We start from the raw sequence: 15,897 nt of genomic DNA, 5'->3' as shown, positions 1-15,897 counted from the left end.
ATTTTTTACCCTATACTTATTTTTTATGGAAGGACAAGGACAGTTGAGGTAAACAAAAGTAATTCATGGGATATTAGTGCTGCCGTGATATTGTGACTTGAGTTCAAGAGACTTGAACTAAGATCACTGGGTACGAAATCCAGAGTGCTGACAATTACACCATGGAACCCACAAATTAGTGTGAGAGGATAGAAAAGTCAATCCATTTCTACAAAAATATTTTTCACTTTTAGCCGGCCATGATCTTAAGATGGACTGAAACAAATATTTATACAGCATGACCACTATCAGGTCTTTCCCTCCTATGTCATTCAACCCTGTGTGTGTTGAATGTAATCTCCTCCCTCTCACCATGTAGAACTCACCATGTAGAACTCACCATGTAGAACAGGGGTGTCAACACTTTTCTTGTCTAATTTTTGCATTACTTTATTTGCACTATGTATGTTGAGTTGTTGGAGGAGCCTGGGATATAAGATTTTCATTACCGACATATACGGTGTATCTGCTGTGCATATGACAAATAAAACCTTTGAACCTTCAGGGCCCGGGGCCAAAATACGGCCCCTTGTCTACTTTTAATTGGATCAGCGGCTAATTCTACAAGTATAATGGAATACGGCCCACACACGAAACTTGTGTTTGTCTTATATTTTACTTCTTAAATATATATGTAAACAGATATTACGCGGTAGTATTCATGCCCAATGTCAAATAAATTCTGCCAATTAAAGTTGAAAACATCTTCTAACAAATCTTAGTTGATAAAAAAAAAAGCATGAAATATATCCTTCATATTTCCCCTGATTATAAGCAATCTGAGGCTTCTGTTTTAAGGAATGAGCTGCCAAGATAAAATGAGCTTAAAGCAAATTCAAGTATCAATCCTACATTTGAGTGATTTTGCTAACTCATAACTTAATTTATTAGGCAATATATACTGTATCTCTTCTCTAGTCAGTGGCCCAGACCTTCGTGTGTTCTTCTGTATGTGGCCTGAAAACAGTTTGGAAACCCCTGATGTAGAATGACAGATTTCTTAGTAACAGCAGCATTACACAGTAAAATTCAAATCAAAGTTTATTCACCATTGTATGACAGTACCAGCTGAAGATGTATTAAGGGGACAGATCTCACCTTTTCCACAAAGGATGAGAAAGAAACACTTGCATCTTAGCCCTTCCTGCCTTTACTGACAATATGGGAACCTCTTCACTTAGTGATGCATAAAAACATCTAGCTGGTGTCTTATAGAATATATCAGAGTTGTAGCACAGTCTTCCTCTGTCTGACAAAAATATATCAAATAGTTATTTCCCTCTAATGTTAAAAATATTTACAAAAGTCAAATTTACTAAAGGGAAACAAGGTTTGTCTAAAGAAATGTTGGAACAGCGCGCTGCGAGGACATGATGTTAACAACCAGACTGGTGTGTGTGATGGAGATACAATAAAAATGGCTGCCATTGTGACAATTAAATACTGATAAAAAAAGTAACTTCTAAGAACAAACAGAAATAAAGGTGAACCATTTATAATATCACTTGAAAGGTGAGGGTAATACATCAGAATTAATAGCCACTTTTGTCTTGCGAAGCTGAAAAGAGTCATTGATTTGATAACTGTCTAAAAGCAACCACTTTAATGTTAGAGCCAACTAAATTTGTATTACTCTTTTCACAACATCACTGATAAATGATTCTCTTTTGTAAAGGATTTTTCTCATGATGTTGTTTAAAGGGGCACTATCACACTCATTTCAAGAAACTCCCTCTGGAGGGAACTTTTGGATTGCAACCTTTGCAGATCATTTACATGCACAAAAACCTATAGCACACACACTGGAGGAAAGGGAGACCCATAAAAGCATAACACAGTATGGCTTCTGATGTGACAAAGCAGCTAAAAAGTTAAATATACCTAACAAGTACAAAAATCATTCTAAAAGCATGGTTCTTTACAAACTTGCATTTGGCTGTGAAGTCAGTTCTCATTAAGAGTTTAATTAATGAATCCTTAAGAATAAAAACGGTGTCAAAAATCCCTTCTTTTCCTGTTACCAGTTTGTTTTAATGCGAGTGTGAAAGGGAATTTTAACTGCTCAGTGTGCTGCAGTGATGTATAGATGTACTCCAGAGTGTGTCAGTACGCTGTGACATCACTGTGGGGCGGGGTTACAGGTGCACACTTCTGACCCCACCCATATTGAGATAGTAAAACAGACTTAAAAGTTCCAGCTACTGTTAAATGACTCTTCAACTCTGTCTTAATCCGCTAATGGGGTTGAACTGGACCTTGAGTTAAGATTGTCCTTAAGAACTGCTTTAATGCAGATAAATTATTCAAATGTAACTCAGGCTTTCTGAACTGAATTCTGTTTTCCCATTATGACAATGATCAATTCTGTCCACTGGATACATTCACGTTTCTGTGTAGATGATTCATCCATTGACTAAGTAAGATAAAGGCAGCATTACAATTAAATGAGAAAGACATGACTTCAGATGATTAAACAAAACTGATTCTTGATAATAATGGGGTAACAGGTTTCGGGTTGAGAATGTGGTGTTTTAACGTAAAACACGCCCCTTTAAAACTGAAACCTTGAGAACAATCCGAGCTAGCTCGGCTCCCGATATGCGTCCAACTCTGGGTTTTGTGTGTGGATACACAGACTCGTATAAACCACACATGTCCCTTGTCCATGATGTAATTGTTTGCGTAGAAAGCCAAGAACAGACAGGCACGTAGTCCAAACTTTGGCTCTCCTCTCATTCACACAGTACGCACACTCACACACACTGTCCAGAAGCAATGCTAGATGAAGCTGGATGTGTGACTGAGGCAGGCAGACGAGTCTCTTCCTGTTCCGATGGAGGTCAGTGAGTCTCAGTACTCCACAGTAATTGCTTTGGTCTTGAGGTATTCCAAGAGAGCATCCTCTCCTGTGGATCAGAACAACAACAAAACAGAAATCACTGCACTGAGTCGAGAACATTTCAACAAAACAAGGTGTCAATTTTTACTTGACTGATTTTTAGAGGTGAAAATATCTAGTATTTGAAGCTAAAGAGTATTTAAAACATTTGTTTTCCTTCAAAGCCTTTTATGCTCTTTATCCAGTGTGTGATGACAGTGATTACTAAGTCAAATAAAACACGTCTTCTGCCAAAAGCCCAATCCGTGTCATGACCCTACGCCTCTACTCACCGAGGTCTTTTCCGAAGCCGGACTGCTTAAAGCCTCCGAAAGGTGAAGCCACGTCGGTCTTGTTGTAGGTGTTGACGAAAACCGTCCCAGCATCCAGGCGCTCGCTCACATACATGGCCTTGTTGATGTCACGCGTGAAGACGCCTGACGCCAGGCCGTATTCTGTGTCGTTGGCTCTCTGCAGCACGCCGTCCACATCTCTGTACAGAGGTCACCGGTGAGAGACTCAAATTACACAACAACAGTACAGCAACTAGGGTGAGACGCTCTTGTTCTCACAAATCTGAAGACTCACCCATCTTTGAATTTGGAAACCACCATGATGGGGCCAAAGGACTCCTCTTTAGCGATGAACATGTGGTCCTCCACATCAGTGAACACAGTGGGCTCCATGAAGAAACCTGAAGGAAAACGACCACATGTTGATGATGAACTAATGCTAACATGATGCTGAAACTTCAACAGAGAAGACAAGTGAAAAACTCAAATAAAAACCTGTCTGTAAAGGTGTATGAAAATGTAAGATTTTTTTTCTTGCTACCCTAAAAATCAGATTTGTCACAGTAAATACGGCTTAACAAATAACTGTTACTAAAAATGTATCCTGACTGAGATGAAAATTTGAAAACTACAGATTTTTGCTGTTACTCATTATGTGTAGAAGCCATATACCTGAGGGAGGCTGTGTGTGTTTTACCTGGCCTGTCCACCTGTTTGCCCCCGTACACCAGTGTAGCCCCCTCCTTCAGTCCGACCTCGCAGTACTCCAGCAGCTTGTCCATGTGGGCTTTGTGATTCTGTGGGCCGTGGTCTGTGGAGCGATCCAAAGGATCTCCGACCTTCATCTTCTTCAGCTCTTCCACCTAAGAAGGAAAGGGTGGAGAAATACAGACAATATTCTTCTGTGCTAATGACGATGTTTTTGCATCATCTGCTCAGGCTGACACAATCAAACTGCTCTATGGGAGGTGGCAGAGCCTGTGTCAGTGTGTGACTCACTCACCACTCGGCTGATGAACTCATCGTGAATGGACTCCTCCACGAACAGACGTCCAGCAGCAATGCAGTTCTCTCCCTTGTTGAAATACACCGAGCTCATGCCCTGTGGAGCAGCACACACACGGAGACAGAATTAAGAGCAAGGCATTTGATCCACAGTTTATGGCCGTCTCATGAACTCACTGAAAGACCTTGACACTCTCTCACTAGGCTCTCACCATGCGAACAGCCTTGTCCATGTCACAGTCACTGAAGATGATGAGGGGCGACTTTCCTCCCAGCTCCAGAGACACCTTCTTCAGGTTACTGAGAGCACAGCTGCGATGGGAAATCACAGAAAAAGAGGCATGAAGTTTTACCAAATCCAGTAACCATGACTGAGACTGAGTCATTACGTTTCAGGTCATACCTCTTCATGATCTGTTTGCCGATGGGTGTGGAGCCAGTGAAGCCCAGCTTGCGGATGTCTGGGTGGTCGGACAAGCGCTGTCCCACCATACCACCTAGTAGAAAGAACAGGATTAGGAGAGTAGATTACGGCTGATTTTTTAGTTGGTAAAACTGCTGTGACTATTTTCAGCAGTGGATTAATCCACATTTGGTGCTCTAGTGAGCATTTCTGGCAGCTTATGAAAGAACATATGCTTCATGGCACAAAGGAATAAGATAAAAGGTTTTGGATTTAAGATTTGGACACACATTAATTGTTGCTTTTGGACTTTTTGTTAAATTAAAAAAATGTGCATTTTATAAACCTTTTGCGTTGTTGATTTGTGACTTTTAGTTTATATGTATCTTTGACATTATGACATGAAAGACACATATTACAAGTGCTTGATAAATAAATAAAACACATTTTTTAGACTATGTGGATTCTGTATTTGTGTTCATACCTGAGCCGGGCAAAATGTTAATGACTCCTTTTGGAATGCCAGCTTTCGCTGACAGCTCAGCAAACTTCAGTGCTGTCAATGGAGTGACCTGCCAATAATTGGAAAAATGTATGAGACACAACCTCCTCTGACACCACAGTAGGGAGTTCAAACTTTGTCAGTGCTTTATCTTGAAAAAGGTGAATTTGCCACAAAGATAAACAGTTGATGTACAATTACGTGAGTGTGTGTTCTCACCTGTGCGGGTTTAAGAACAAGTGTGTTCCCCGCTGCGAGGCAGGCGGCACTCTTCCACGCCAGCATCATGAGAGGGTAGTTCCATGGGATGATAATGGCACACACACTGACACAGAAAGAACACACACACTTCTGTAAATACACTAATTATATTTAAATAACAATATTTAAACATAGGGCAGCATTAAGTCATTTCAGAGCATTTACCCGATAGGTTCTCTCTTAGTGAAGGTCAGATTGCGATTGGGCCTTGCTTGGTTGATGGGGATTGTCTTGCCCTGCAACAAAGAAACCACACGTACCGCTGGTATTACAATCAATGTATATCAAATATGCATAGTGTGTGTGTGCCTGAATGTTAACCCACGTGGATCTTGTCACACCAGCCGGCGAAGTATCGGAAGGTCTGGATGGACATGCCTACGTGTGTCTTGAGGGCCAGCGTGTACACAGCGCCTGAGTCGATGGACTCGATGGTGGCCAGCTCCTCCTGGTGCTCCTCCATCAGGTCTGCAAGCCTAGAGGGAGGAGGTCAAGGGGGACACAGTGTGAGGGTTGGTACTAAAATGTTATGCTGTACAGGCACAGAATGATACTGCTAAACCAACATTTGATTGCCTGTATCAAAATAAGTAATCATGTAAAGTTTAGCTACCTGACCTATCTGTTCTGGAAATGTTATTTCTATTTCTATTCAAAGTCGAATCCTGCTCTAGAGTGCCTTTGTCTTCTGATACAGGTTTTAAATAAAGGCAGCACATATATAATGTACAAAACAGTGCTTCAGGCTTTGAATAATCAGGATTGATTGGTTGTTTATTTATGTAATACAACATAAGGCCTCTATGTGGAGCTGCTCACTTGAAAAGCATAGTTCCTCTGTCTCTGGGGTTCATCCTGCCCCAGGGTCCATCATAAAAAGCTTCCTTGGCAGCAGCAACAGCTCGGTCCACATCACCCACTGAGGCGTAGGCCACCTTACAGATCACCTGGAGAAAGATATAATGGTCAGACATAGTTTCATTATAAGAAAACTGTGGATTCATATGGCCGTATGTCCATGTGACTCACCGATCCGTCAGAAGGGTTGATGGTATCGTACACCTTGCCGTTTTCTGCATCCTCAAAGTTGCCGTTGATAAAACACTGATATGGCATCTTCACTGTCATGTTGTTTACATCTTTGGTTGCCTGGTTGCAATACAGCAGTATCATTACAACAATCAGGAATGTGATGAATGAAGTGTGGAAGATATAAAATACATTAAAGGATCTTCCTTGAAAGAAATAACAGCCTACTGTTAAACACAGTTGGAGTTCACTAAGACATCAAAGTGGGAGACTCACATAGTCGACCACCAGCTCTTCCTCCAGGTCCTCTCCCCTCAGCTTGCGGACAAACATCTGGATGAAGTCCTGGAAGGTAGTGGCCATGTACACATCCTCGGTCTGCAGCTGGATGCCGGCACACTTCTGCTTTACCTCCTCAACCAGCCTGGCCAAAAGATTGCATTTAAAAAGCACTTTTTCCAGTCTTTATGACCCCTCTAATCCCTTTCACAAACAAGTCAGCATTCATACAGAGACAGAGGCTGCCATACAAGATGCCATCTGCTATAATACACTAACATCCACTCACACTCTGATATCTGACCGCTTATTTCACCAAACTCACCTGACCACATCCATGGAGGCGGCTCCGGACTTGAAGAAGTCTGTGGTGTCCTCAATGGCGGGGACATTGCTGAGGATGCCCTTCCAGATGTTCTGTGATAAATAAAAGCATTCTAAATTAGCATCGGCTTTGGGTCAAACAACAGGTCAAAACAGTCAAGATTAATATCCAACTTGCCCTGATCTCCTCTGCCATCTTCTTTTCATCGTCAGTCAGCTCCACACTGGAGCTTTCCCCAGAGGAGAAGTATTTAGAAGCAGGGATCATCTTCCCATCTTCAAACTGCAAGCTCTTCACCAGGAGCTGTGGACCAAACAGAATGGATCAAATACAGACGGGACAACTCAGTTTGTAATTGACTTATCAGCTAACAGGCATGAGCATTGCTAAACTCACCCAGCGCTACTTTTGTTTGCTTGGAATATTTGTTTTGTAGTACAACACACGACAGAGACACTCACAGCTTTCCCATCTGTTCCATACAGCACCAGTCCGTTCTTAGTGACCAGGCTGGGCTGCGATGCCCCCTCGATCTCCAGGGGCTGACCAGCTGGTGCCGACCCCCCTAACATGGACGAGCCATACAGGGTCACAGTCTAAGGAGGGAGATAAGGAGAAGCATTTAAAATCAATATTTCATCTGTTAAAGGTCATTATTATTATTATGATATGCTATTATTATTTTCAGCTTCATATTTGTATTTTGTGCCTATTTCGCTGTTTTTCCTTACTTCTTCTTCGTCTTCTTCTTTAATTTTTTTAATTTTTTATACATTTTAAAAGCTATTTTCTTTTTCTCTGTCTCTTTTATTAACAAACCCATTGAGATCACAATCTCAATGGGTCTTTTACCTGGTTAAATAAAGGTTAAATAAATAAAAAATAATAATTTATGCAAAAAAGTATATTTAAAAAATGTCTAAAAAGTTAACAAGGTGCCAATAGATGTAAGACTTGACGACCTTTAATGTCAATGCTATGAAAAGTAATTGACATTTAATTATTAAAAACAGGATTAAAAAGAAACTGCACACTTCTACTCCTTCGTTAAATGTCAGTATCTTTATGGGCCATCCAAACCTCTGACAATGTGACCTTACAATAGACACGTTGTGTGTGTGTATGTTTTATTTGAATTAGTGTTCCAGAAAAACACACCTGACCATCGATGACAGTGGTTGCACCGGGGACTTTGTCATGGCCGCGGATCCAGTTGTGGATGGCTTCAGCTGGCTGGGCCATGTTGACCTGAGGGAGAAAAAGACACAGCAGTCAAAATGCTGATGACTCAGATTACTTTTCAGATCAGTTCGTCTACATTTCTGAGAATGAGAGGGAAGCCCAACAGCTGGTGAGTGACACGTGGAAAGCCGATGCTGGAAGAAAAAAACCCTCCTGCACTAAGAATAGCACATTTAGACACACTGCCACTAACGTGGCTGAAAGGGACAAATCAGAGAGCAGCTAAGACCTGCCCCACCTCTGCCTTTACGCGTGTAAGATAAACACAAGCCACTGTATGTATCTGGTCCTGGACAACATGTTGGGCCAGCATTACATTTCCATGCAGTTCTCCGAAGCAGCTGTCCAACAGCTCAAAGCAGCAGAATTCATGCTGTGTACTTTTCTATGTAAACGTGGGACCTTGAGCTTCACAGTAATGCCTTTAGTCGGAGTGCTGTATATAATGTGCCTCATCAGTATTAAGGGAAGCACCTTGTCGAAATGCTGGGTTTTGGAATACAACTGTCCGCACAATTAGAGAGCAATTATCACATTTTTGCTTGAACATTTGGCTAACAACGAAGAGAGATGAGAGAAAAATGCTAAAATGTTTAGCAAAAGAAAAGTTAGGGTCTAAACTTAACGAGTAATTGTATTTTGACACAAAGGAACCTAACCAAAATAGATCCAGCTTTTGAACAGAATTCTCAAAATTTCACTACCACATACCAGAACTTTTAACCGACCTACGTAGTCTGTGAATCCAGTCAACAATGTAATGCATTTCTTATTTTTGCTAAATTAAGGCAGATAGCTGCAGCCACATAGTGTTGCTGCAATGCATTCCCTCTAGACGGAGACAAGGATTTAATTTATAAATGTACAAATCATTGGAATTTAATGTTAAGAACCAGGCGAGAAATCTGGAGCTCCTTTAAAGTCATTCTTCACCCACACAAGGAATTCTTTTATCAATTACTAACCCGTTTTACCTTGAATTTTAGAGAAAAACTATGTAGTTTTGTTGTTGTTAAATTCTCTGTGACAGTACCCCACTTTGCCCAGCTGGTTATCGTGCATGTTGGGAGGGAGAACTCTCACCTTGGCGTTGGATTTCTTCTGAATGCCTTCATAGGTGGCTCCTTCCTCTGTCTGGGCAATCCGGGGGGCTTTCCCATCAGCAATGAGCTGCACAGATTCCACCTGCACCAGGAAACATTGTGTGGTTGTGGAAAGATATACAAGGCTGACAACTGATCATTATGGGAAAGAGTATTAAGATATGTATCGATAGGATTACTTAATAGATTGCTAGATTTAAAAAAGCCTGTAAGTAAATACATGCTGAAAACACCCTCTTCATGATTACTTCATTATGTGATCACAATAATTAGTTCATGCAGAAATATTGAATTCCAGATGGTTACCATAGCCTTGATGCCATCCGGGAAGAGGAACCGGTTGTAAAGTGTGTCAACAGTGTCGTTGGGCTCCACAGCACACTCCCTCTGCAGCAGGATTGGTCCGGTGTCTAGTCCATCATCAGCCCAGAACACTGTGAATCCAGCCTTCTTATCACCGTGGATCAGGGTCCTTATAAAAGATAAAAACACAACAATCACATTATTTTTACAAGTGATTGTCCAGGGGGGTTTACTGCCTCTCTCGCAATGCATGGTAGGAAAGGCTTTGGGCCCACATGACAACAGTAATGTCAACAGTTTAGAAACTGTATGAAATTAGCATCTAATTTCACTGTGTGTGCTCTGCTGTGTGCATGTATGTGACTAATAAAGAGGGTTTCATCCTCCGATTCTATTTAACCAAACATACTATAGCGTAACCTGATCGTGAAATGCAGGCTCATTTGAAATGTTTATGACTGTAAAGAGATAAGATAAGATTGGACTTTATTTATCCTTAAGGAAATTGTTGTGCCGGAGTTACAAAGACACAATAAACACAGCACCATAATAAGAAATCATTTATAATGATAAGACTGTACAGCAACAGTGCAGTAAAAAGAGCAAATGAAACAGAAACAAGAAACATACACGGTCAAATGATGAATGTAAAAAACTGTAAAGTTACTTGCAGTATTTAATAGTGAAAAAAAGACGTAGTGGCTGATACATCATCTGCAAGTTCAGCCTAACATTTTTGCTAGCTGTTGGCCCCCATAGACAAGATGCTAAGCAAACCACTACAGGCTTTAGCTTTAATAATAGTTAATGGACAGACATTAGAAAGATATTACCCTCCTCATCCCACTATATGTTCTGACTTTAAATGTCAACTGGTAGCATATCACTACTGCTAAACAGTAAGGGTGGAGGAGGAGACAGACTAGCGGGAGGGAGAGATAAGGAAACCAGTTTGCCAGGGGGTTAGGTTCAAACAGAACTGGTTCAAACTTCCTGCAGACAGAAAGCAGCAAACACCCTCTAGCTCCACCCCTAACCTGGAAAACAGAGGGCCTGTGCGATATTTACTTTTAGTTCTCTGAAGTACCATTCGCAAACTATTGAAGAGTAAGCTAGCTTGTGTAACTTTTGCATAACAGCTGTGTCAAAGCAAGAGGGATGGTTACAGGCTAAAATTAAGTTGAGAACTAGAGAAGACTCATAAAGCCAAAACATTTAGCCAGTGATACCAGTTAAAATTAGCTAACACAATATAGAATATCGATCAAAGGTTTGTTAAAATTAGCTAACATTATCTACCACATGCTACTGGTCATATCAGAATATGTGTATGAGAAACAATGTGTTGTTTAGTCTCACTGTTTATGCTATCTGGATATTATACATTTTAGCTGTCTTTTCACTGGAATGTTTTATGGCAATCACGCTAACGATTTAGCTTTTAATGTTTGTTTCTTTACTTTAATTGTAATTTTATTCGGAATCCTCTATGTTTTCTCTTTTTGTAATTATCTGTCCATATGACCCTGAACTGACCTTTATGATCCTGTGATGAACGAATAAAGTTTGTTTGAATAAAACATATTTAGTATTTTATAGTTTTTCTTTCTTGTTCATAGATAGGATTGGTTTTCATGTGATATTTTTTAATAAAACGTTAATTAAAATTGTTGGATACATTTCAACAATCTAAGTCAAAATGTAGTCTAGTCTGTAAAGCAAATCAATCATATGGTCTCTTTTAGTGGCTGTGACCCTGAGGTTTCTTTACACTTGTAATACACATCTCTGATGTTCCTGTGTATTAGCATTTGAGAGACAGTAGGGTGCTACTGTGACCATTGTTCAACAACTATCATATGGATGTTACGGGGTGTAATTAACATGTCTAATGTCTCTGTTATTCGATCCCATATGGTTTTACACGTTGCTGCAGGTTATCAGTCTTACAATAGATTTATTCTTGAATGCTTTGACTTCAACTTAACTTTGACTTAATTAAATTACACAACTTGTTTGAACTTTTACCAGAAGGTGATTCTACTGTGGATTTTCCCCAACATGGTAAATTTAGGACATTTTATTATGAGAACAGTTGATTTACTGATAATCCCAAACTTATTTGTGCCTAATGTGTTATCTGTCAGTACTTTTAGGAATGTGAATGTGTTGAATGTGTTGGCAGTGAGCCAAAAGCAAAGAAAAGCAGTGATATTATCATGAAGTAAATATCATTTATTGTGCTTCCTATTAAGGACCTGCTCAATGTGTGACGTCGGAAGATTTGTCTGACATCACTGTGATATCAAAGATGTATTATTTTAGGATACAATCACACACTCTTCCCTCACTCCTCTCCACTCCCCTCCCCTCTTCCTCACCAGTTGATGGCCGAAGCTCCTCTATGCAGGGGCAGGATGGAGGGGTGGTAGATGATGGAGCCGTGCTGGGGGTTATCGATGATGTTCATGGGGATGAACTGGGAGCAGAAGGGCATAACGTTGAGCTCGGCGCCCACAGCCTTGTACGCTTCCACCACCTCTGGGATGGGCTTCCCCTTGACTCGCCACCGTGGGAACTTGAACACCGGCGTCCCGTCCTTCTCCGCCGCCACCGCTGAAAGAGAAGAGGAGAATTTATCAGTATAGTTCAGAAACCTGTAATTAAGTGCAACGGGAAATATGGAGTTCATGGTTTGAGCCCTAACCCTAAACGCAACAGTTTTTTGAATTGGTTTCCTCTTTAGAATCTATATCAGTTTTATTGGTCTAGCTCTATTCTACACTTCAGTTTATTTATAATGTATCTATATAATTGCTCTAACTTGCAATGCATTTCAAAGGTCAGGACCTTTTTTGGAAACTTTGCTTGTTGTTAAGTGGGAAGGACTGCTTAAAGCTACAGTGAATAAGAAAAGGAAACAAGTCAATATCGGCTCAAAATACTCAGAATTAAGCAGGACGGTCAAGTGGCAGCAGAAGATAGATGCTGCTGAGGATCTTTCCTGGAAAGATTGCATCATACCAAACAGCGATTGTAGACTTTTCACCTCAGAGCTGCATCTCCGGGCCACACAGGGCCTCTCTCCACGCAGACAATGGAACCACTATACCGCAGCTAATGCAGGGTAAAGGCCTGTCTTTGTCCAGGGGCACTGTAGAGCCAACACGCATCTACCTCAGCCACAGCACAGGCCTGTGATGACCCACCGGACACACGGGATGGAGGACCATCAGAAGCCGGCACAACCAAGATTTTCTTTCCAATTATTTCTAATGCAGACTCAAAACAGTGATTCCTTTCCATGTGTTTCTTATTTCTCAAAGTCTAATTAAAATTGAAGACGAGACAATCTTCTTGTGTCAAATAGGTGTGTATTTGTTATATTACTAAGCTATAACTTTGGCAATAAGCATGTTTCTGGCCAAAATCTAGACATTTTTTATTCTATTTTAGGTTTATTAAATGTTCTGGTTGAAAGAAAATGACACATATTGTTTTAAAAATATTTATAGGTCTAACTCATAATTTACTAATCTAACAAGAAATGGCTGTGTGCAAGTCCAGACTGCACACAGCTGGCATCCTGTCATGTTTTCAGAGAAACTGTTGGCTTTGAGATGACAGATAGAGAGAAACAACACATGGGAGGAAACTCACCCAGAGGGTCTGCCTTGCCATCCTTGTCGGGGACCGTGAACACACCCACCACCTTGTGCCCCTGCTTCCTCAGGTTGCTGTACACCTCCTGGCCGAACAAGCTCTGGCCAATTATAGCTAGTTTCAGCTTATTCTGGTAGTTATTCTGAAAGCAGAAAGAGCACAAAAACATTAGTTTCAGCTTCACCTAGTGTGTTTCTGCAGTAGTTGTCTCATTCAAGCCACAGCGCTTTGCGCTTTGGCTCAGGAGAAGAGGATTTACAACAGGTTTTTCTTGAACTCGTTAGTGTTGAGAGATGTTACGCAAGTGTAATTATTCACTGCTCACTTTGACATATAAATCCAGTGACTGCACATTTGATACATGAACGAAAGTTGAGCAATGCCAGACCTTCAGTAAGTCATCAAAGGGCCGACACCTGTTCAAGTACTGCAAACGACTCAACTCATTAAAAAAATGACTCACTTCATTAGCAACACTTAACTGTCAGACTTATATAAAACATGTATGAGTGAATTAAAAGTGTGAACTGAAAAGAGATGGGGTGGGATTAAGGGGGTCAGATTCTTGCCTGTCCTAGGACCCTTAAATTGACTAGTCCACCCCTGGCCCAAATGTCATTCAATCTGTCAAATTGCTTAAAACCAGTTTTGAGAAAAGCTATTGGTTGACACAGAGCACAGCCCTAATCTAGAGTGAGAGAAGTTCAAATGGCCCCCTCCCATCTGACTGTGGCAGCACATGTGTGTGGCAAGACAGTATCAGGTTTCCCCGTGGTCAGATGCATGGTCCTGTCAAGTGCCCTAAGCAGGCATTGGATTTAGAAACGTGCTTCATGATGCATTCAAAGCCATATATTCCAACCAGCAGACTGTGGAAATAACAGTGCTTTAAGCTCACAGTAATTACAATGAATGGGCAGACAGTCCATAGCTGTTTCCAGCCCAGCATGATCGTAACTAAGCCGCTATAGGTGTACAGTGGAGCTCATTGCTGATGCAACTCCCCCAGATATTGTAGCCTACAGTAGCAGTCAGAGAGAGGGGATCGCACAGTTACGTGGCACTGATACAACATCATTGGCTCTGTTTTTCAAAAATATGATAGCAAATGGAGTGACTGTTTACAACGTGGACATGAATCAATGTATCCGTAATCAGAGTCGAGCCTGGCTCAGTCCTCTACATTACGACCTGGCATGCATTCAGTATTCACCGGTATGTTTTTATCAATGCAGTATGGAATGCTGTATGAAAGTATGAAAGGCAACATTCATTCTCTGGTGCATAAGAAGGTTACTCACGGAAGAGGTGGAGAATTTCCTAAAGACTTGACTCGCTGTCCACAACATAATGGCGGTGTTTAATATATTATATACAAATGATTAAAAAATGAAAATAAAATCCAAATGCTGCAGGATCTGCTGCTGAGGTATGTGCTGCTGGCCACACACACACCTTCTTCTATACGTGTGAGTGTGTGTGTGAGTGTGTGTGTGAGCGTGTGGTCAGAGGAGTGGCCGTTGTCTGGGCTCGCCACAACCAGCTTATACACGACAGCAGCAGACGGAGTACGTGCACCATACGTGCGCGCTCCCGCGGTGCTTGTAACGTATGTAATGTTTGCCAATGCTTACTATCACCGCGAATGCGCAGCCATGTGTGAGGATTCATAACGTCCTCACACTGTCTGCCTTTCATGTTAGTTAATAAGATGATACTGCAGAATTGTAAACAAATGGACTCAATCATTGGTTATATGTTTACATTGTTTGGTAAATTGCTTAAATCCTTAAACATCTTTGATTAGACTCACACAAATAATAGCAGGTTGTTTTTCATCAGAGTGGCGGAAATAGGCTTTCATTCGTTTCTCTGTACTTGCCTTGGCAGCATTCACCTGCTGTGCACCTGCCTGGACTCCCACACAAACAAACACACAGCTAGCACCATCCACACTCAACTGCCCTGTACAGGTTCCTCTGGAGGAAAGGGTCAAAAAGTCCACTCACAACCTGTAAGGGAGCAGGGCAGAGACACATACACACTCTTTCATGTCAGCTGGAAAGAAAATTCCTGCCGGTTAGACTTATGCCCTGCGGACCTGATAACTTCCCTCATCCTACATCCTAGTACAAGTAATAATTCAAATGATTATGCTTGCACGGTTATTGCAAAACTGCATTGCTGATGCCACTGACTGTCAGAAATCAATATTATTTTATTACAGATGTTTCACAAATATCATATACTGTACATAATCAAGGTAAGTTCTACATAATGCAGCCTTGATAAGAAAAATACTTCACATTATCCCCTATTCTACCAACAGATGTGTTCTTTTTGACAAACATCAAGGTGTTTAAGAACTTTGGTCACCTCATTTGTTTCTAATCAATTAATATTCATATAGTTTTCTGGTGTTATTACTGATTTCTTTTAAAATACCAATGTTTTGTGGCCCTATGAGACCTCAGTCTAAAAAGCAACCAATGGCAGGCTTTACTTTTTCAATCGATAATATAGGATAGATAGAATATTGGCCATGGATCCTAATTTAAAGTATCACAGGCAT

General features: G+C 41.0%; 1 protein-coding gene across 1 annotated transcript; it reads right to left on the bottom strand.

The window, feature by feature from the left end:
• Positions 1-1,062: 1,062 nt before the first annotated feature.
• aldh1l2 (aldehyde dehydrogenase 1 family, member L2) lies at positions 1,063-14,854 on the bottom strand. The gene is made up of 23 exons (XM_063905961.1): positions 14,627-14,854; positions 13,323-13,467; positions 12,044-12,278; positions 9,666-9,831; positions 9,340-9,441; positions 8,173-8,262; positions 7,476-7,610; positions 7,192-7,317; positions 7,015-7,106; positions 6,687-6,834; positions 6,411-6,530; positions 6,201-6,328; positions 5,707-5,857; positions 5,547-5,617; positions 5,340-5,445; positions 5,103-5,190; positions 4,619-4,712; positions 4,428-4,527; positions 4,214-4,312; positions 3,908-4,073; positions 3,506-3,611; positions 3,211-3,410; positions 1,063-2,945 (listed from the first exon to the last, which is right to left on the bottom strand). The coding sequence occupies exons 1-23, from the start codon at positions 14,672-14,674 to the stop codon at positions 2,890-2,892; spliced, it is 2,772 nt and encodes a 923-aa protein (XP_063762031.1). The 5' UTR covers positions 14,675-14,854; the 3' UTR covers positions 1,063-2,889.
• Positions 14,855-15,897: the final 1,043 nt, after the last annotated feature.

The sequence above is a fragment of the Eleginops maclovinus genome, chromosome 17 (genome assembly GCF_036324505.1).
Source record: "Eleginops maclovinus isolate JMC-PN-2008 ecotype Puerto Natales chromosome 17, JC_Emac_rtc_rv5, whole genome shotgun sequence".
Classification (NCBI taxonomy): domain Eukaryota; kingdom Metazoa; phylum Chordata; class Actinopteri; order Perciformes; family Eleginopidae; genus Eleginops; species Eleginops maclovinus.
Note: the sequence above shows the minus strand (reverse complement) of the source record. Positions and strands in the feature narration are given on the sequence as shown.